We start from the raw sequence: 24580 nt of genomic DNA on the forward strand, positions 1-24580 counted from the left end.
TATAGTGTCATTATTATCAGGAGGGCATGTCTCTGTGATTAACACTGTAGTGTCATTATCAGGAGGTATGTCTCTGTTATTAACACTGTAGTGTCATTATTATCAGTAGGGTATGTCTCTGTGATTAACACTGTAGTGTCATTATTATCAGGAGGGTATGTCTCTGTTATTAACACTGTAGTGTCATTATTATCAGTAGGGTATGTCTCTGTGATTAACACTGTAGTGTCATTATTATCAGGAGGGTATGTCTCTGTGATTAACACTGTAGTGTCATTATTATCAGTAGGGTATGTCTCTGTGATTAACACTGTAGTGTCATTATTATCAGGAGGGCATGTCTCTGTGATTAACACTATAGTGTCATTATTATCAGGAGGGTATGTCTCTGTGATTAACACTATAGTGTCATTATTATCAGGAGGGCATGTCTCTGTGATTAACACTGTAGTGTCATTATTATCAGTAGGGTATGTCTCTGTGATTAACACTGTAGTGTCATTATTATCAGTAGGGTATGTCTCTGTTATTAACACTATAGTGTCATTATTATCAGGAGGGTATGTCTCTGTTATTAACACTGTAGTGTCATTATTATCAGGAGGGCATGTCTCTGTTATTAACACTGTAGTGTCATTATTATCAGTAGGGTATGTCTCTGTGATTAACACTGTAGTGTCATTATTATCAGGAGGGTATGTCTCTGTGATTAACACTATAGTGTCATTATCAGGAGGGCATGTCTCTGTGATTAACACTATAGTGTCATTATTATCAGTAGGGCATGTCTCTGTGATTAACACTATAGTGTCATTATTATCAGGAGGGCATGTCTCTGTGATTAACACTGTAGTGTCATTATCAGTAGGGTATGTCTCTGTGATTAACACTGTAGTGTCATTATCAGGAGGGTATGTCTCTGTGATTAACACTGTAGTGTCATTATTATCAGTAGGGCATGTCTCTGTGATTAACACTGTAGTGTCATTATTATCAGTAGGGCATGTCTCTGTGATTAACACTGTAGTGTCATTATCAGTAGGGTATGTCTCTGTGATTAACACTGTAGTGTCATTATCAGGAGGGCATGTCTCTGTGATTAACACTATAGTGTCATTATCAACAGAAATAATGACTCAAATATTTGTCAAACAGCTATTTTTTTGTAGTAGTTGATGAGACAGTAATTGACAAAATAGACCCAGAAAAAACTATAACTAACAAAAATTATTTTTCATTTCAGTTAACTAAAATGAGACATGACGAAATTATCTCTGTCCAGTGGACTGGACAAGAGTTTTTGGAGAGATTGAGAGCTTTTCAGCGACAATCACAATTAATATTAGCAGCACAAATGCACCGTGCAGTTCTTGATTCTAGTCCTTACCATTCAAAAAATATGACCCATAATACCGTTCAAAAAATGTGACCCATAATACCGTTCAAAAAATATGACCCATAATACCGTTCAAAAAATATGACCCATAATACCGGCACTACGTTTTTCTCCGTTCTATCGTGCATTGGCAGGCCGTAAACAAGGCTACTTGCGGAACAGACCATTAACCATTTGTTTAGGCTACACATTGTTCAGTCACGTTACCTCGTTAGCTAACGATAGCTAACAACCTGGGGCACGTCGTTCAACAGGATGCAACGTAAGGACTTGGGACTCGATTTCGGACTCAAGGTTTAGTGGCTCGACTACATCACCTGGCAAAACAGTCATTAACTCACGTTATACTTTTGGACACCAATGTTGCTGAGGCGTCTGTATAATGTTGATAAGTCAGTGATTTATGTTTACTATAGGTTAATGAGACAATACAAATGTGATGTGATTAAAATGGCCCACAGTTTTTGTCATTTTGACAATATCTATACTAAATCATTATTCAAATGATATTTTACTCAAAATGACTAAGACTAGACAAAAAAAAAATAAAAGACTGGGAAATTTACAACTGCACACACACACACACACACACACACACACACACACACACACACACACACACACACACACACACACACACACACACACAAAGTAGGAAAACATGCACACACACTCACACACAACACAGCACCCTCAGCACACAGCCTCCTATACAGGAGGGCTTCCTTTGACGTATTGCTGCAGTGGGGGACGCACACACACACACACACACCACACACACACACACACACACACACACACACACACACACACACACACACACACACACACACACACTGAGACTGAGGCTATTGGAGAGATAATACCCTAGAGATGTGATTAAAATTGTGGGTCATGTTCTGTTTGGTCGGCCTGGTACTGTAGAGGCAGGGAGCTCGCTTAAACAAAGGGTTTGGCCAGGGATAGTTGTCTGTAGCTGTTCAGTATCTGTTCCGTAGCTGTTCAGTCGCAGTTCGGTAGCTGTTCAGTAGCAGTTCAGTAGCTGTTTAGTAGCAGTTTAGTAGCTGTCCACCCCCACATCAATCAATCAATCAAATTTATTTATAAAGCCCTTTTTACATCGGCCGATGTCACAAAATGCTGTACAGAAACCCAGTCTAAAACCCCAAACAGCAAGCAATGCAGCTGTAGAAGCACGGTGGCTAGGAAAAACTCCCTAGAAAGGCCAGAACCTAGGAAGAAACCTAGAGTGGAACCAGGCTCTGAGGGGTGGCCAGTCCTCTTCTGGCTGTGCCGGGTGGAGATTAGAACAGAACATGGCCAAGATGTTCAAACGATCGTAGATGACCAGCAGGGTCAGATAATAATAATCACACTGGTTGTAGAGGGTGCAACAGGTCAGCACCTCAGGAGTAAATGTCAGTTGGCTTTTCATAGCCAATCATTCAGAGTTAGAGACAGCAGGTGCGGTAGAGAGAGAGTCCAGAACAGCAGGTCTGGGACAAGGTGGCACGTCCAGTGAACAGGTCAGGGTTCCATAGCCGCAGGCAGAACAGTTGAAACTGGAACAGCAACATGACCAGGTGGACTGGGGACAGCAAGGAGTCATCAGGCCAGGTAGTCCTGAGGCATGGTCCTAGGGCTCAGGTCCTCCGAGAGATAGAGAAAGAGAGAGAGAGAATTAGAGGGAGCATATTTAAATTCACACAGGACACCGCATAAGACAGGAGAAATACTCCAGATATAACAGACTGACCCCCAACACATAAACTATTGCAGCATAAATACTGCATACTGAGAAAGGAGGGGTCGGGAGACACTGTGGCCTTGTCCAATGATACCCCCGGACAGGGCCAAATAGGCAGGATATAACCCCACACCACTAGAGGGATATCTTCAACCACCAACCTACTACCCTGAGACAAGGCCGAGTATAGCCCACGAACATCTCTCCCATGGCACGAACCCGAGGGGGGGCTCCAACCCGGACAGGAAGATCACGTCAGTGACTCAACCCACTCAAGTGACGCACCCCTCCTATGGACGGCATGGAGAGCACCAGTAAGCCAGTGACTCAGCCCCCGTAATAGGGTTAGAGGCAGAGAATCCCAGTGGAGAGAGGGGAACCGGCCAGGCAGAGACAGCAAGGGCGGTTCGTCGCTCCAGTTCCTTTCCGTTCACCTTCACACCCCTGGGCCAGACTACACTCAATCATAGGACCTACTGAAGAGATGAGTCTTCAATAAAGACTCTCACATAGATAGGCCGACCATTCCATAAAAATTGAGCTCTATAGGAGAAAGACCTGCCTCCAGCTGTTTGCTTAGAAATTCTAGGGACAGTAAGGAGGAGTAATATGATCAAATCTTTTGGTTCTAGTCAAGATTCTAGCAGCCACTAGCTGAAGATTATTTAGTGCTTTATCTGGGTAGTCGGAAAGTAGAGCATTGCAGTAGTCTAATCTAGAAGTGACATATGCATGGATTCACTTTTCTGCGTCGTTTTTGGACAGAAAGTTTCAGATTTTTGCAATGTTACGAAGATGGAAAAAAGCTGTCCTTGAAATAGTCTTGATATGTTCGTCAAAAGAGAGATCAGGGTCCAGACTAACTCTGAGGTCCATCAAGATTAATTGTCAGATCCAACAGAAGATCTCTTTGTTTCTTGGGACCTCGAACTAGCATCTCTGTTTTGTCTGAGTTTAAAAGTAAAACATTTGCTGCCATCTACTTCCTTATGTCTGAAACACAGGCTTCCAGGGAGGGCAATTTCGGGGCTTCACCATGTTTCATCGAAATGTACAGCTGTGTATCATCCGCATAGCATTGAAAGTTAACATTATGTTTCCGAATGACATCACCAAGAGGTAAACTATATAGTGAAAACTATAGTGCCCCTAAAACGGAACCTTGAGGAACACCGAAACTTACAGTTGATTTGTTAGAGGACAAACCATCCACAGAGACAAACTGATATCTTTCCGACAGATAAGATCTAAACCAAGCCAGAACTTGTCCTTGTAGACCAATTTGGGTTTCCAATCTCTCCAAAAGAATGTGGTGATCGATGGAATCAAAAGCAGCACTAAGGTCTAGGAGCCCGAGGACAGATGTAGAGCCTTGGTCTGACGCCATTAAAAGGTAATTTACCACCTTCATAAGTGTAGTCTCAGTGCTATGATGGGGTCTAAAACCAGACTGAAGTGTTTGTATACATTGTTTGTCTTCAGGAAGGCAGTGAGTTGCTGCGCAACAGCCTTTTACATTTATTTTGAGACGAATGGGAGATTCGATATAGGCCGATAGTTTTTTATATTTTCTGGGTCAAGGTTTGGCTTTTTCAAGAGAGGCTTTATTACTGTCACTTTTAGTGAGTTTGGTACACATCCGGTGGATAGAGAGCCATTTATTATGTTCAACATAGGAGGGCCAAGCACAGGAAGCAGCTATTTCAGTAGTTTAGTTGGAATAAGGTCCAGTATGCAGCTTGAAGGTTCAGAGGCCAAGACTATTTTCATCAATGTGTCAAGCGATATAGGATTAAAAAACTTGAGTGTCTCCCTTGATCCTAGGTCCTGGCAGAGTTGTGCAGACTCAAGACAACTGAGCTTTGGAGGAATACCCAGATTTAAAGAGGAGTCTGTAATTTGCTTTCTAATGATCATGATCTTTTCCTCAAAGAATTTCATGAATTTATTACTGCTGAAGTGAAAGCCATCCTCTCTTGGGGAATGCTGCTTTTTAGTTAGCTTTGCAACAGTATCAGAAATACATTTTGGATTGTTCTTATTCTCCTCAATTAGGTTGGAAAAATAGGATGATCGAGCAGCAGTGAGGGCTCTTCGATTCTGCACGGCACTGTCTTTCCAAGCTAGTCGGTAGACTTCCAGTTTGGTGTAGAACCATTTCCATTCCAATCTAGGAATCTTTGGGTTGTCCGAGAATTTATTGCACGGCATTTGATGATCCTTGGTTGGGGTCTGAGCAGATTATTTGTTGCGATTGCAAAGATAATAAAATGGTGGTCTGATAGTCCAGGATCATGAGGAAAAACATTAAGATCCACAACATTTATTCCACGGGACAAAACTAGGTCCAGAGTATGACTGTGGCAGTGAGTAGGTCCGGAGACATGTTGGACAAAACCCACTGAGTCGATGATGGCCCCGAAAGCCTTTTGGAGTGGGTCTGTGGACTTTTCCATGTGAATATTAAAGTCACCAAAAATTAGAATATTATCTGCCATGACTACAAGGTCCGATAGGAATTCAGGGAACTCAGTGAGGAGCGCTGTATACAGCCCAGGAGGCCTGTAAAGTGTAGTCTCAAAAGTGATTGAGTAGGCTGCATAGATTTCATGACTAGAAGCTCAAAAGACAAAATGCTGTCAATTGTTTTTTTTTGTCAATTGAAATTTGCTGTTGTAAATGTTAGCAACACCTCCGCCTTTGCGGGATGCACGGGAGATATGGTCACTAGTGTAACCAGGAGGAGATGCCTCATTTAACACAGTAAATTCATCAGGCTTTAGCCGTGTTTCAGTCAGGCCAATCACATCAAGATTATGATCAGTGATTAGTTCATTGACTATAACTGCCTTGGAAGTGAGGGATCTAACATTAAGTAGCCCTATTGTGAGATGTGAGATATCACAATCTCTTTCAATAATGACAGGAATGGAGGAGGTCTTTATTCCAGTGAGATTGCTAAGGCGAACACCGCCATGTTTAGTTTTGCCCAACCTAGATTGAGGCACAGACAAGGAAGGTCTCAATGGGGATTGCTGAGCTGACTACACTGAATATGCTAGTGGCAGACTCTATCTTGGCCTATCTTTCTCTATGCTATCTTTATCTTGGTCTATCTTTCTCTATGCTATCTTTCTCTGTGCTATCTTTATCTTGGTCTATCTTTGTCTGTGCTATCTTTCTCTATGCTATCTTTATCTATGGTATCTTTATCTTGGTCTATCTTTCTTTTGGTCTATCCTTCTCTATGCTATCTTTATCTTGGTCTATCTTTCTCTGTGCTATCTTTATCTTGGTCTATCTTTCTCTGTGCTATCTTTATCTTGGTCTATCTTTGTCTGTGCTATCTTTCTCTTGGTCTATCTTTCTCTATGTTATCTTCTCTTGGTTTAACTTTCTCTATCTGTTGGTGTTTCTATCTTTTCCATTCATCGGCATTGTTCTCTCTGCTGATATCTCTGTCTACAATTAATTCTCTATGTTCAGCTGTAAAGTATAGGGACTTGAATAATTATCTTTAATTTACATTCCTTCGATTTAACTTTAGTCTGAAAAATGGCAAGCCTTTATTATACTTGAAACTAGTGTTATTTTTCATTGTTTGGAATATTTTTTCTAAAGATCTCGACATTTTAGAAAAGGTCCTCTGGTAAAGACGAAATGCGCAATGACTGAATACATTACTATCCTGTGAAATATCTACTGCTGCTGACAGTTCTTCTTCTACCCTCTCTGCTGTGTTTAAATGTGCATGTATATTGCATACCATTTACCAGGCTATTCTGTAGACATACTGTGTGTTGGATAATAGTAACTTTTCTGGATAATGGTCTGTGGATAGAATATGTAGTATATCTGAAGAATACGAAGGATAGAATAGTATATGTACAGCAATAGTTTAATAGGATGAACATGACTAGAACACAGTATATACATATGAAGTGGGTAAAAAAGTATGTAAGCATTACCAAAGTGAATATATATATATATATATAATATATATATGTGTGTGTGTGTGATGGGATGTATAGACATTGTGGACAGTATGTGGATAGAATATGTAGTATATCTGAAGAATACGTAGGATAGAATAGTATATGTACAGCAATAGTTTAATAGGATGAACATGACTAGAACACAGTATATATACATATGAAGTGGGTAAAACAGGCTCTGTGAAATGGTAGTCATTTCATGGTGACAATATCCGAGGAATTTCCATTGCACTCTCATCCACAGCCAGGAGAAACGACTGTCTGACTGTCATTTTTAATTTGTATAGTTTATCCTCCGTTAGTCAGTACCTCTTCTAAGAGTGTGTGTTCTTTGATAAGCTCTTGTGGGATCAAAGACTGTGAAGAATATTTGTACAATTACATGATTTACAGACCCACTGGATCCAGTTCCCACAGAGCAGAGAGAGGAGACAATCTAATCAAATCAAATTGCATTGGTCACATACGGATATTTAGCAGATGTTATTCTGGGTGTAGTGAAATGCTTGTTCCTAGCTCCAACAGTGCAGTAACATCTAACAATACACAACAATACACACACATCTAAAAAGGAAAAGAATGGAATTAAGAAATATATAAATATTATGATGAGCAATGTCGGACTCCGGAGTATAAATATATATGTGATGGGATGTATAGACATTATGGACAGTATATATATATAAATATATATATATATATATATATATATATATATATATATGTGATGGGATGTATAGACATTATGGACAGTGTGTGTATATATATATATATATATATATATATATATATATATATATATATATATATATATATATATTGTGTATATGTATATAAATATATATATATATATATATATATATATATATATGATGGGATGTATAGACATATACATATATACTCTATACATCCCACCACATATATATATATACTGCTCAAAAAAAGAAAGGGAACACTTAAACAACACAATGTAACTCCAAGTCAATCACACTTCTGTGAAATCAAACTGTCCACTTAGGAAGCAACACTGATTGACAATAAATTTCACATGCTGTTGTGCAAATGGAATAGACAACAGGTGGAAATTATAGGCAATTAGCAAGACACCCCCAATAAAGGAGTGGTTCTGCAGGTGGGGACCACAGACCACTTCTCAGTTCCTATGCTTCCTGGTTGAAGTTTTGGTCACTTTTGAATGCTGGCGGTGCTTTCACTCTAGTGGTAGCATGAGACGGAGTCTACAACCCACACAAGTGGCTCAGGTAGTGCAGCTCATCCAGGATGGCACATCAATGCGAGCTGTGGCAAGAAGGTTTGCTGTGTCTGTCAGCGTAGTGTCCAGAGCATGGAGGCGCTACCAGGAGACAGGCCAGTACATCAGGAGACGTGGAGGAGGCTGTAGGAGGGCAACAACCCAGCAGCAGGACCGCTACCTCCGCCTTTGTGCAAGGAGGAGCAGGAGAAGCACTGCCAGAGCCCTGCAAAATGACCTCCAGCAGGCCACAAATGTGCATGTGTCTGCTCAAACGGTCAGAAACAGACTCCATGAGGGTGGTATGAGGGCCCGACGTCCACCGGTGGGGGTTGTGCTGACAGCCCAACACCGTGCAGGACGTTTGGCATTTGCCAGAGAACACCAAGATTGGCAAATTCGCCACTGGCGCCCTGTGCTCTTCACAGATGAAAGCAGGTTCACACTGAGCACGTGACAGATGTGACAGAGTCTGGAGACGCCGTGGAGAACGTTCTGCTGCCTGCAACATCCTCCAGCATGACCGGTTTGGCGGTGGGTCAGTCATGGTGTGGGGTGGCATTTCTTTGGGGGGCCGCACAGCCCTCCATGTGCTCGCCAGAGGTAGCCTGACTGCCATTAGGTACCGAGATGAGATCCTCAGACCCCTTGTGAGACCATATGCTGGTGCGGTTGGCCCTGGTATCCTCCTAATGCAAGACAATGCTAGACCTCATGTGGCTGGAGTGTGTCAGCTGTTCCTGCAAGAGGAAGGCATTGATGCTATGGACTGGAAGGCATTGATGCCGTTCCCCAGACCTGAATCCAATTGAGCACATCTGGGACATCATGTCTCGCTCCATCCACCAACGCTACGTTGCACCACAGATAATGTCCAGTCCAGGTCTGGGAGGAGATCCCTCAGGAGACCATCCGCCACCTCATCAGGAGCATGCCCAGGCGTTGTAGGGAGGTCATACAGGCACGTGGAGGCCACACACATTACTGAGCCTCATTTTGACTTGTTTTAAGGACATTACATCAAAGTTGGATCAGCCTGTAGTGTGGTTTTCCACTTTAATTTTGAGTGTGACTCCAAATCCAGACCTCCATGGGTTGATAAATTGGATTTCCATTGATTATTTTTGTGTGATTTTGTTGTCAGCACATTCAACTATGTAAAGAAAAAAGTATTTAATAAGATTATTTCTTTCATTCAGATCTAGGATGTGTTGTTTAAGTGTTCCCTTTATTTTTTTGAGCAGTATATATATATATGTATATGTATGTATATGTATATATATATATATATATATATATATATATATGTAGTATGTATGTATGTATGTATGTATGTATGTATGTATGTATGTATGTATGTGTATGTATGTGTGATGGGATGTATAGACATTATGGACAGTATGTGGATAGAATATGTAGTATATCTGAAGAATACGTAGGATAGAATAGTATATGTACAGCAATAGTTTAACAGGATAAGCCTTGACTAGAATATAGCATGTACATATGAAGTGGGTAAAACAGTAAACATTATTCAAGTGACCAGTGTTGCATGACTATCCTATGTCAGTCTCTGGGTCCCGGCTTTGATGCACTTCCTTCTGGATGGTAGCGGGGTAAACAGGCCTTGGCTCGGCGGGGTGAACAGTCCTTGATGATCTTCTTGGACTTCCTGTGACACCGGGTGCTGTGCATGTCCTGGAGGCCAGGCAGCGTGCCCTCTGTGATGCGATGTGCAGACCGCACCACCCTCTGGAGAGTTCTGCGATTGCGGGCGGTGCAGTTTCCGTACCAGGCGGTGATACAGCCTGACAGGATGCTCTCAATGGTGCATCTGTAAAAGTTTGTGAGGGTCTTAGGGGCCAAGGCAAGGTTGAAGAGGTGCTGTTGCACCTTCTTCACCACACTGTCTGTGTGGGTGGAGCAGTTTACATTGTCAGTGATGTGTACGCCGAGGAACTTTAAGCTTTTTTCCACCTTCTCCACTGCAGCCCCGTTAATGTGAATAGTTGCGTGCTCCCTCTGCTGTCTCTTGAAGTCCACGATTAGCGCCTTCATTTTGTTGATGTTGAGGGAGAGGTTATTTTCCTGGCACCACTCCGCCAGGGCCCTCACCTCCTCCCTGTTGGCTGTTTCGCAACTGGGAGAATAATGTAATATAAGGCTTTCTATTGTAGAGAGACCACTCAAACACACACCACTCAAACAAATAGCTCCAATATGCTGAGAGAGTGGAGTTATGACCAACTTGAGACTATAGCCCTATGAAATAGTCTAACGGCATTGGGCTCTTGGCTTTAGATGAAAGGAATGGGGTGGACCTTTTTCTGTACCACCAACTGGCTTTTGCTCTGCCTGGAGTACCCCTGGAGTACCCCCTCATGTGCATTTGACCAGTAATCCTATGGTCTTATGAGTCTTCTGCAGTACCCCCTGTGTACCCCGGTATATTTGTAGCAAACAGAGCGAGCAGTGGCGCGAACAAGAGCCACGCTCGTAAATGTTAATGCATTTGGGAATAGAATGTATTTTTCTCACAGTCGTTCGCACCCAGACTTCCACAGCAAGGAGACCAAACTCTTCCTTCTCCTGAGGACTGATACTGTTGAGGACTGATACTCCTGAGGTTTGATACTCCTGAGGATTGATACTGCTGAGGACTGATACTCCTGAGGACTCATACTCCTCTGAGGACTGATACCCCTGAGGATTGATACCGCTGAGGACTGATACTCCTGAGGATTGATACCGCTGAGGACTGATACTCCTGAGGACTGATACTCCTGAGGACTGATACTCCTGAGGACTGATACTCCTGAGGACTGATACTCCTGAGGATTGATACCGCTGAGGACTGATACTCCTGAGGATTGATACCGCTGAGGACTGATACTCCTGAGGCTTGATACCGCTGAGGACTGATACTCCTGAGGACTGATACTCCTGAGGACTGATACTCCTGAGGACTGATACTCCTGAGGACTCATACTCCTCTGAGGACTGATACTCCTGAGGACTGATACTCCTGAGGACTGATACTCCTGAGGACACCGAGGAGGGTTTTGGCTCAGTCAAGAGAGCACCATGAGAGAGCACAGTGGAAATGATTAGCACTAGAGTGTGTGTGTGTGTGTGTGTGTGTGTGTGTGTGTGTGTGTGTGTGTGTGTGTGTGTGTGTGTGTGTGTGTGTGTGTGTGTGTCTGGCGGCCTGTACAGCATTCACCACACGCAGTCAGACAACGGAGGGCAGTGAGAGGGGCCTCTCTCTCTTTCTCTCTCTCCTGATTTCTCTCTCTTTCTCTCTCTCCCTATCTCTCTCTCCGGATCTCTCTCTTTCGCTCTCATTTTCTCTCTCTGTCTGGCTTTACTGGATGTTTGGAGGCAATAGAATGGAGGGTTAGGACGACAAGAGGACTGTGTTGTATGGAGTGAAGAGGGGAGGGGCCAGGAGCACTCAGCTCAGCAGGCAGTAAGCTTGAGGAGAGGAGTTGACCTGGCAGGACCTGAGTGTTGAAGGAGGTTGCTAATTGGCTGTGGTAAAGCTGTCACAGTCTCCACTCCAGACCAGACTAGACTGTCGACCAGCCAGGGAGTCTGTGTAAAAGCCAGACTCTCCTCACCCGGCCTGGCCCGGCCAGCATGTCAGGAGGATTTACGTGGTTAAATCTACAGTAGCCTTCCACCTCTGCTAATACACACACAGATCTACACACACACACACACACACACACACACACACACACACACACACACACACACACACACACACACACACACACACACACACACACACACACACATACACAAACAAACGTACACACACACACATACACAAACAAACGTACACACACACACACACACACACACACACACACACACACACACACACACACACACACACACACACACACACACACACACACACACACACACACACATATACACAAACAAACGTACACACACACTCTGAACTGCTACATGTGACCTCTGGATAACACTCTCAGATTCACGGCCTGCGGAATTTCTACTGACATTTCTCATCCTCTTTTCCTTGTATTCCTTTATTGGAGAAAGTAGTCTGGACACTTTGTTCAAGCCTCTCCTTGTGGAGAAAGTAGTCTGGACACTTTGTTCAAGCCTCTCCTTGTGGAGAAAGTAGTCTGGACACTTTGTTCAAGCCTCTCCTTGTGGAGAAAGTAGTCTGGACACTTTGTTCAAGCCTCTCCTTGTGTAGAAAGTAGTCTGGACACTTTGTTCAAGCCTCTCCTTGTGGAGAAAGTAGTCTGGACACTTTGTTCAAGCCTCTCCTTGTGGAGAAAGTAGTCTGGACACTTTGTTCAAGCCTCTCCTTGTGGAGAAAGTAGTCTGGACACTTTGTTCAAGCCTCTCCTTGTGGAGAAAGTAGTCTGGACACTTTGTTCAAGCCTCTCCTTGTGTAGAAAGTAGTCTGGACACTTTGTTCAAGCCTCTCCTTGTGGAGAAAGTAGTCTGGACACTTTGTTCAAGCCTCTCCTTGTGGAGAAAGTAGTCTGGACACTTTGTTCAAGCCTCTCCTTGTGGAGAAAGTAGTCTGGACACTTTGTTCAAGCCTCTCCTTGTGGAGAAAGTAGTCTGGACACTTTGTTCAAGCCTCTCCTTGTGTAGAAAGTAGTCTGGACACTTTGTTCAAGCCTCTCCTTGTGGAGAAAGTAGTCTGGACACTTTGTTCAAGCCTCTCCTTGTGGAGAAAGTAGTCTGGACACTTTGTTCAAGCCTCTCCTTGTGGAGAAAGTAGTCTGGACACTTTGTTCAAGCCTCTCCTTGTGGAGAAAGTAGTCTGGACACTTTGTTCAAGCCTCTCCTTGTGGAGAAAGTAGTCTGGACACTTTGTTCAAGCCTCTCCTTGTGGAGAAAGTAGTCTGGACACTTTGTTCAAGCCTCTCCTTGTGGAGAAAGTAGTCTGGACACTTTGTTCAAGCCTCTCCTTGTGTAGAAAGTAGTCTGGACACTTTGTTCAAGCCTCTCCTTGTGGAGAAAGTAGTCTGGACACTTTGTTCAAGCCTCTCCTTGTGGAGAAAGTAGTCTGGACACTTTGTTCAAGCCTCTCCTTGTGTAGAAAGTAGTCTGGACACTTTGTTCAAGCCTCTCCTTGTGGAGAAAGTAGTCTGGACACTTTGTTCAAGCCTCTCCTTGTGGAGAAAGTAGTCTGGACACTTTGTTCAAGCCTCTCCTTGTGGAGAAAGTAGTCTGGACACTTTGTTCAAGCCTCTCCTTGTGGAGAAAGTAGTCTGGACACTTTGTTCAAGCCTCTCCTTGTGTAGAAAGTAGTCTGGACACTTTGTTCAAGCCTCTCCTTGTGGAGAAAGTAGTCTGGACACTTTGTTCAAGCCTCTCCTTGTGGAGAAAGTAGTCTGGACACTTTGTTCAAGCCTCTCCTTGTGGAGAAAGTAGTCTGGACACTTTGTTCAAGCCTCTCCTTGTGGAGAAAGTAGTCTGGACACTTTGACCACACCACAAACAATGACAAAGTTATGAGACCCATGGGACATGCCTGTCACACCTCTTGTCTTTCTATCTGATCACACAGCTGCTTGAATACCATACTGCTCTTTTCCCTCGTCTCCAACGATGCTGAAGCACAGGACCTTTAAACTGTCTTTCTCCAGTGCTCTGACTTTTACCATAGCTTATTAATTAAAGTTGTGTGAGCTTCAAGAGGGGTGAGGTAAACACATCACGACTCGTCTGGACACAGCCGTGCGTGAAGAGAGGGTCACAGGGTACGTGTTTCATGACTTTACATACCAGAACAGAACCACTTAGGGCTGATTGGAAAACCTATGTGTTTGAGATGACAATGTCATGCTTCTTAATGGGTTTTAGGGTGGAGATATACTGTTGCCAAAGATACTGTATTATAAGTGAGTGTTGCTGAGTGTTTTGTCACTTTGTTAGCTCAATGTTTCAGAATGTCTCTGTATCAACTCTTTGGTAAGATTGGAACAACACACTTTAGGAACATGCAGGATTCTGAACAACAGAATTAGACTATTGCAGTTGCTCATTGTTAACTGTGCCATACCTCATTGTAGCCTACCACATGTTGTGTTCAGGGCCAGGTCTCTGTCTGTGTCTGTGTCTGGAGACCAGAACAGTATGCAGCAGATCCAAAGCTCTCAGGAAGGCAGCCTTAGCAGCTCTAATCCCCTGTTGTACGCCGTCCGCATGAGACCTTTAAATGTGAACCACACTTGGGTTCAAACAATATTTGAAATCGTTCAAATACTTTGAGTGTTTGTGTCAACCAGCCTGGAGTGCCAGATGGCCAAGCTGTTTTGACTATTTTATTAGTCCATAAAGTCAGGCATGCTCAATCAAGTACAGAATACGTTTTTTAAAATGATTTCAGATATTATTTGAAGCCGGTCGCGGTCACAATTTGTTTCTAATGGATTGACACAGACAAAAGGCCAGAGCAGCAGAGAGTAGAACAGAGAAAAGGAGAGGAGAACCGAACAAAGGAGAGGAGAGGAGAGGAGAGGAGAGGAGAGGAGAGGAGAGGAGAGGAGAGGAGAGGAGAGGAGAGGAGAGGGAGAGGAGAGGAGAGGAGAGGAGAGGAGAGGAGAGGAGAGGAGAGGAGGAAGTTTGATTTAATCTCTTGGTTTTGTAGGTGTTTTGTGGGGATTAATAATACATATTCTTTACTACAGTGGGCAGAGTCAGATCTATCGTAGACTGAGAACAGAAAAAAAGATTCCATTGGAATTAATCATATGGTTTAGAATCCACATGTTCTCTTTGATGCTGTTATCTGTGTGGCTTTAGTAACATGCACTAGTTTCTTCCTCTTTGATACATTCAGATTGGTCAGTTTTTTTAATAGCCTTGATGTGATGCTATGGTTTGACAGGATATTTTCCCTTTAATGATCTATAAGGAAATGCTAAAAAATAATCTAGTTGTGAAAATCTTCAAAACATGTCCATTACCAGTTGGTCCACCTTTTTGAAAAATCACTGTTAACTGAACACTAATGCAGTATTCTTCATAGCACACAGTGTTATATTACCTTTGATAACTTTTGCTGTGAGTTGATCGCTGTTTAACATCCTATAGCAAGAATTCCATATGACAATGAGTTGGTACTCATCATGTACAGGATGTCTTTGGAGAAAAAACACCCCACAGATTTAACCAGAAAGGCACAATATACATCCTAAGTCGTAACATTGAGCTGTGTGTGTTTACATCTCTGCCAGGTATCTTTGGTCAGAAGCTGGAGGAGACGGTGCGGTACGAGAGGCGTTATGGGGGCAGGCAGGCCCCCATGCTGGTGGAGCAGTGTGTGGGCTTTATACGCAAGTGGGGCCTGCGGGAGGAAGGACTGTTCAGACTACCAGGGCAGGCCAACCTGGTCAAAGAGCTGCAGGATGCCTTTGACTGCGGAGAGAAGCCCTCCTTCGACTGGTATGTAAAGATATGTTACGTTTACTGTAAACGAGATGAGAAATGTGTACAAATCTAAATGCACAACTTTCATTTGCATGTGTTTCATACGATTCTGTTCATTCCATTATGAGCCTGTCCTCCTTATCTCTCCCTCCACCAGCCTCCACTGGTGTATATATATATATATACAGTATGTAATTTTTTCATGAAAACCCAGTCTTGGACTGCATGCCAGCAATATACAATATACTGTATATACACTGAGTATACAAAACATTAAGAACACCTGCTCTTTACATTCAGAGGGTGAATGGGCAAGACAAAAAATGTAACTGCCTTTGAACGGGGTATGGTAGTAGGTGCCAGGCGCACCGGTTTGTGTCAAGAACTGCAACGCTGCTGGGTTTTTCACACTCAACAGTTTCCATGTGTGTATCAAGAATGGTCCACCACCCAAAGGACATCCAGCCAACTTCACACCAACTGTAGGAAGCATTGGAGTCAACATGGGTCAGCATTCCTGTGGAACGCTTTCGACACCTTGTAAAGTCCATTGCCCGATGTATTGAGGCTGTTCTGATGGAAAAAGGGGAGGTGCAGCTCAATATTAGGATGTGTATGGGAACCCACAGCATCAGCAGTGCTTTAGTCATTCTTATTCACTCTGCAATATATAGAATCTCAAATCAAATTCCACATTTTTAATCCTGTTTCCTGCTAATTCTGTATTGAGGGCTGCCAGGATGTTAAAAGATATTCCCACAGTAATAATCATTCTCAGACTGGGAATGACATGGAATTTAATCCGGGAGTGGAAAGTGGTGACAGACAACTTTTGGCACATCAACCTCATCATGCCTCAGGGCATTATTATGGGATGCTCAGACACCTTACCTGTAATGACTTTTACCATGGTCCTACAGAATACTGACAGCTCTATCTGTAATGACTTTTACCATGGTCCTACAGAATACTGACAGCTCTATCTGTAATGACTTTTACCATGGTCCTACAGAATACTAACAGCTCTGTAATGACTTTTAACATGGTCCTACAGAATACTGACAGCTCTATCTGTAATGACTTTTACCATGGTCCAACAGAATACTGACAGCTCTGTAATGACTTTTACCATGGTCCTACAGAATACTGACAGCTCTGTAATGACTTTTACCATGGTCCTACAGAATACTGACAGCTCTGTAATGACTTTTACCATGGTCCTACAGAATACTGACAGCTCTGTAATGACTTTTACCATGGTCCTACAGAATACTGACAGCTCTGTAATGACTTTTACCATGGTCCTACAGAATACTGACAGCTCTATCTGTAATGACTTTTACCATGGTCCTACAGAATACTGACAGCTCTGTAATGACTTTTACCATGGTCCTACAGAATACTGACAGCTCTGTAAGGACTTTTACCATGGTCCTACATAATACTGACAGCTCTGTAATGACTTTTACCATGGTCCTACAAAATACTGACAGCTCTATCTGTAATGACTTTTACCATGGTCCTACAGAATACTGACAACTCTATCTGTAAAGACTTTTACCATGGTCCTACAGAATACTGACAGCTCTGTAATGACTTTTACCATGGTCCAACAGAATACTGACAGCTCTATCTGTAATGACTTTTACCATGGTCCAACAGAATACTGACAGCTCTGTAATGACTTTTACCATGGTCCTACAGAATACTGACAGCTCTGTAATGACGTTTACCATGGTCCTACAGAATACTGACAGCTCTATCTGTAATGACTTTTACCATGGTCCTACAGAATACTGACAGCTCTGTAATGACTTTTACCATGGTCCAACAGAATACTGACAACTCTATCTGTAATGACTTTTACCATGGTCCTACAGAATACTGACAGCTCTGTAATGACTTTTACCATGGTCCTACAGAATACTGACAGCTCTATCTGTAAAGACTTTTACCATGGTCCTACATAATACTGACAGCTCTGTAAGGACTTTTACCATGGTCCTACAGAATACTGACAGCTCTATCTGTAATGACTTTTACCATGGTCCTACATAATACTGACAGCTCTGTAAGGACTTTTACCATGGTCCTACAGAATACTGACAGCTCTATCTGTAATGACTTTTACCATGGTCCTACAGAATACTGACAGCTCTATCTGTAATGACTTTTACCATGGTCCTACAGAATACTGACAGCTTTGTAATGACTTTTACCATTGTCCTACAGAATACTGACAGCTCTATCTGTAAAGACTTTTACCATGGTCCTACAGAATACTGACAACTCTATCTGTAATGACTTTTACCATGGTCCTACAGAATACTGACAACTCTATCTGTAATGACTTTTACCATGGTCCTACAGAATACTGACAACTCTATCTGTAAAGACTTTTACCATGGTCCTACAGAATACTGACAGCTCTGTAATGACTTTTACCATGGTCCTACAGAATACTGACAGCTCTATCTGTAATGACTTTTACCATGGTCCTACAGAATACTGACAGCTCTGTAATGACTTTTACCATGGTCCTACAGAATACTGACAGCTCTGTAATGACTTTTACCATGGTCCTACAGAATACTGACAGCTCTATCTGTAAAGACTTTTACCATGGTCCTACAGAATACTGACAGCTCTATCTGTAAAGACTTTTACCATGGTCCTACAGAATACTTACAGCTCTATCTGTAAAGACTTTTACCATGGTCCTACAGAATACTGACAGCTCTGTAAAGACTTTTACCATGGTCCTACAGAATACTGACAGCTCTATCTGTAATGACTTTTACCATGGTCCTACAGAATACTGACAGCTCTGTAATGACTTTTACCATGGTCCTACAGAATACTGACAGCTCTATCTGTAATGACTTTTACCATGGTCCAACAGAATACTGACAGCTCTGTAATGACTTTTACCATGGTCCTACAGAATACTGACAGCTCTGTAATGACTTTTACCATGGTCCTACAGAATACTGACAGCTCTGTAATGACTTTTACCATGGTCCTACAGAATATTGACAGCTCTGTAATGACTTTTACCATGGTCCTACAGAATACTGACAGCTCTGTAATGACTTTTACCATGGTCCTACAGAATACTGACAGCTCTATCTGTAATGACTTTTACCATGGTCCTACAGAATACTGACAGCTCTGTAATGACTTTTACCATGGTCCTACAGAATACTGACAGCTCTGTAAGGACTTTTACCATGGTCCTACATAATACTGACAGCTCTGTAATGACTTTTACCATGGTCCTACAAAATACTGACAGCTCTATCTGTAATGACTTTTACCATGGTCCTACAGAATACTGACAACTCTATCTGTAAAGACTTTTACCATGGTCCTACAGAATACTGACAGCTCTGTAATGACTTTTACCATGGTCCAACAGAATACTGACAGCTCTATCTGTAATGACTTTTACCATGGTCCAACAGAATACTGACAGCTCTGTAATGACTTTTACCATGGTCCTACAGAATACTGACAGCTCTGTAATGACGTTTACCATGGTCCTACAGAATACTGACAGCTCTGTAATGACTTTTACCATGGTCCAACAGAATACTGACAGCTCTATCTGTAATGACTTTTACCATGGTCCTACAGAATACTGACAGCTCTGTAATGACTTTTACCATGGTCCAACAGAATACTGACAACTCTATCTGTAATGACTTTTACCATGGTCCTACAGAATACTGACAGCTCTGTAATGACTTTTACCATGGTCCTACAGAATACTGACAGCTCTATCTGTAAAGACTTTTACCATGGTCCTACATAATACTGACAGCTCTGTAAGGACTTTTACCATGGTCCTACAGAATACTGACAGCTCTATCTGTAATGACTTTTACCATGGTCCTACATAATACTGACAGCTCTGTAAGGACTTTTACCATGGTCCTACAGAATACTGACAGCTCTATCTGTAATGACTTTTACCATGGTCCTACAGAATACTGACAGCTCTATCTGTAATGACTTTTACCATGGTCCTACAGAATACTGACAGCTTTGTAATGACTTTTACCATTGTCCTACAGAATACTGACAGCTCTATCTGTAAAGACTTTTACCATGGTCCTACAGAATACTGACAACTCTATCTGTAATGACTTTTACCATGGTCCTACAGAATACTGACAACTCTATCTGTAATGACTTTTACCATGGTCCTACAGAATACTGACAACTCTATCTGTAAAGACTTTTACCATGGTCCTACAGAATACTGACAGCTCTGTAATGACTTTTACCATGGTCCTACAGAATACTGACAGCTCTGTAAAGACTTTTACCATGGTCCTACAGAATACTGACAACTCTGTAAAGACTTTTACCATGGTCCTACAGAATACTAACAGCTCTGTCTGTAATGACTTTTACCATGGTCCTACAGAATACTGACAGCTCTATCTGTAATGACTTTTACCATGGTCCTACAGAATACTGACAGCTCTGTAAAGACTTTTACCATGGTCCTACAGAATACTGACAGCTCTATCTGTAAAGACTTTTACCATGGTCCTACAGAATACTGACAGCTCTGTAATCACTTTTACCATGGTCCTACAGAATACTGACAGCTCTGTCTGTAATGACTTTTACCATGGTCCTACAGAATACTGACAGCTCTATCTGTAATGACTTTTACCATGGTCCTACAGAATACTGACAGCTCTGTAATGACTTTTACCATGGTCCTACAGAATACTGACAGCTCTATCTGTAAAGACTTTTACCATGGTCCTACAGAATACTGACAGCTCTATCTGTAATGACTTTTACCATGGTACTACAGAATACTGACAGCTTTGTAATGACTTTTACCATGGTCCTACAGAATACTGACAGCTCTATCTGTAATGACTTTTACCATGGTCCTACAGAATACTGACAGCTCTATCTGTAAAGACTTTTACCATGGTCCTACAGAATACTGACAGCTCTGTAATCACTTTTACCATGGTCCTACAGAATACTGACAGCTCTGTCTGTAATGACTTTTACCATGGTCCTACAGAATACTGACAGCTCTATCTGTAATGACTTTTACCATGGTCCTACAGAATACTGACAGCTCTGTAATGACTTTTACCATGGTCCTACAGAATACTGACAGCTCTATCTGTAAAGACTTTTACCATGGTCCTACAGAATACTGACAGCTCTATCTGTAATGACTTTTACCATGGTCCTACAGAATACTGACAGCTTTGTAATGACTTTTACCATGGTCCTACAGAATACTGACAGCTCTATCTGTAAAGACTTTTACCATGGTCCTAGAGAATACTGACAACTCTATCTGTAATGACTTTTACCATGGTCCTACAGAATACTGACAACTCTATCTGTAATGACTTTTACCATGGTCCTACAGAATACTGACAACTCTATCTGTAAAGACTTTTACCATGGTCCTACAGAATACTGACAGCTCTGTAATGACTTTTACCATGGTCCTACAGAATACTGACAGCTCTATCTGTAATGACTTTTACCATGGTCCTACAGAATACTGACAGCTCTGTAATGACTTTTACCATGGTCCTACAGAATACTGACAGCTCTGTAATGACTTTTACCATGGTCCTACAGAATACTGACAGCTCTGTAATGACTTTTACCATGGTCCTACAGAATACTGACAGCTCTATCTGTAAAGACTTTTACCATGGTCCTACAGAATACTGACAGCTCTATCTGTAAAGACTTTTACCATGGTCCTACAGAATACTTACAGCTCTATCTGTAAAGACTTTTACCATGGTCCTACAGAATACTGACAGCTCTGTAAAGACTTTTACCATGGTCCTACAGAATACTGACAACTCTGTAAAGACTTTTACCATGGTCCTACAGAATACTGACAACTCTGTAATGACTTTTACCATGGTCCTACAGAATACTAACAGCTCTGTCTGTAATGACTTTTACCATGGTCCTACAGAATACTGACAGCTCTATCTGTAATGACTTTTACCATGGTCCTACAGAATACTGACAGCTCTGTAAAGACTTTTACCATGGTCCTACAGAATACTGACAGCTCTATCTGTAAAGACTTTTACCATGGTCCTACAGAATACTGACAGCTCTGTAATCACTTTTACCATGGTCCTACAGAATACTGACAGCTCTGTCTGTAATGACTTTTACCATGGTCCTACAGAATACTGACAGCTCTATCTGTAATGACTTTTACCATGGTCCTACAGAATACTGACAGCTCTGTAATGACTTTTACCATGGTCCTACAGAATACTGACAGCTCTATCTGTAAAGACTTTTACCATGGTCCTACAGAATACTGACAGCTCTATCTGTAATGACTTTTACCATGGTCCTACAGAATACTGACAGCTTTGTAATGACTTTTACCATGGTCCTACAGAATACTGACAGCTCTATCTGTAAAGACTTTTACCATGGTCCTAGAGAATACTGACAACTCTATCTGTAATGACTTTTACCATGGTCCTACAGAATACTGACAGCTCTATCTGTAATGACTTTTACCATGGTCCTACAGAATACTGACAGCTCTGTAATGACTTTTGCCATGGTCCTACAGAATACTGACAGCTCTGTAATGACTTTTACCATGGTCCTACAGAATACTGACAACTCTATCTGTAATGACTTTTACCATGGTCCTACAGAATACTGACAGCTCTGTAATGACTTTTACCATGGTCCAACAGAATACTGACAGCTCTATCTGTAATGACTTTTACCATGGTCCTACAGAATACTGACAGCTCTATCTGTAAAGACTTTTACCATGGTCCTACAGAATACTGACAGCTCTGTAATGACTTTTACCATGGTCCTACAGAATACTGACAGCTCTGTAAAGACTTTTACCATGGTCCTACAGAATACTGACAACTCTGTAAAGACTTTTACCATGGTCCTACAGAATACTAACAGCTCTGTCTGTAATGACTTTTACCATGGTCCTACAGAATACTGACAGCTCTATCTGTAATGACTTTTACCATGGTCCTACAGAATACTGACAGCTCTGTAAAGACTTTTACCATGGTCCTACAGAATACTGACAGCTCTATCTGTAAAGACTTTTACCATGGTCCTACAGAATACTGACAGCTCTGTAATCACTTTTACCATGGTCCTACAGAATACTGACAGCTCTGTCTGTAATGACTTTTACCATGGTCCTACAGAATACTGACAGCTCTATCTGTAATGACTTTTACCATGGTCCTACAGAATACTGACAGCTCTGTAATGACTTTTACCATGGTCCTACAGAATACTGACAGCTCTATCTGTAAAGACTTTTACCATGGTCCTACAGAATACTGACAGCTCTATCTGTAATGACTTTTACCATGGTACTACAGAATACTGACAGCTTTGTAATGACTTTTACCATGGTCCTACAGAATACTGACAGCTCTATCTGTAATGACTTTTACCATGGTCCTACAGAATACTGACAGCTCTATCTGTAAAGACTTTTACCATGGTCCTACAGAATACTGACAGCTCTGTAATCACTTTTACCATGGTCCTACAGAATACTGACAGCTCTGTCTGTAATGACTTTTACCATGGTCCTACAGAATACTGACAGCTCTATCTGTAATGACTTTTACCATGGTCCTACAGAATACTGACAGCTCTGTAATGACTTTTACCATGGTCCTACAGAATACTGACAGCTCTATCTGTAAAGACTTTTACCATGGTCCTACAGAATACTGACAGCTCTATCTGTAATGACTTTTACCATGGTCCTACAGAATACTGACAGCTTTGTAATGACTTTTACCATGGTCCTACAGAATACTGACAGCTCTATCTGTAAAGACTTTTACCATGGTCCTAGAGAATACTGACAACTCTATCTGTAATGACTTTTACCATGGTCCTACAGAATACTGACAACTCTATCTGTAATGACTTTTACCATGGTCCTACAGAATACTGACAACTCTATCTGTAAAGACTTTTACCATGGTCCTACAGAATACTGACAGCTCTGTAATGACTTTTACCATGGTCCTACAGAATACTGACAGCTCTATCTGTAATGACTTTTACCATGGTCCTACAGAATACTGACAGCTCTGTAATGACTTTTACCATGGTCCTACAGAATACTGACAGCTCTGTAATGACTTTTACCATGGTCCTACAGAATACTGACAGCTCTGTAATGACTTTTACCATGGTCCTACAGAATACTGACAGCTCTATCTGTAAAGACTTTTACCATGGTCCTACAGAATACTGACAGCTCTATCTGTAAAGACTTTTACCATGGTCCTACAGAATACTTACAGCTCTATCTGTAAAGACTTTTACCATGGTCCTACAGAATACTGACAGCTCTGTAAAGACTTTTACCATGGTCCTACAGAATACTGACAACTCTGTAAAGACTTTTACCATGGTCCTACAGAATACTGACAACTCTGTAATGACTTTTACCATGGTCCTACAGAATACTAACAGCTCTGTCTGTAATGACTTTTACCATGGTCCTACAGAATACTGACAGCTCTATCTGTAATGACTTTTACCATGGTCCTACAGAATACTGACAGCTCTGTAAAGACTTTTACCATGGTCCTACAGAATACTGACAGCTCTATCTGTAAAGACTTTTACCATGGTCCTACAGAATACTGACAGCTCTGTAATCACTTTTACCATGGTCCTACAGAATACTGACAGCTCTGTCTGTAATG

General features: G+C 41.9%; 1 protein-coding gene across 5 annotated transcripts in view; it reads left to right on the forward strand.

Annotated features, from left to right (window-relative positions):
- arhgap24 (Rho GTPase activating protein 24) overlaps nucleotides 1-24580 on the forward strand; it is a 225493-nt gene that overhangs the window by 166169 nt on the left and 34744 nt on the right. For all 5 annotated transcript variants that reach the window (XM_014138900.3, XM_014138902.3, XM_014138903.3 and 2 more), the window contains one exon: nucleotides 15629-15836. In XM_014138900.3, the coding sequence (XP_013994375.1) occupies nucleotides 15629-15836 (208 nt within the window). The remainder of the gene's footprint in view (nucleotides 1-15628; nucleotides 15837-24580) is intronic.

This window comes from Salmo salar, chromosome 13 (assembly GCF_965601325.2).
Source record: "Salmo salar chromosome 13, fSalSal1, whole genome shotgun sequence".
Classification (NCBI taxonomy): domain Eukaryota; kingdom Metazoa; phylum Chordata; class Actinopteri; order Salmoniformes; family Salmonidae; genus Salmo; species Salmo salar.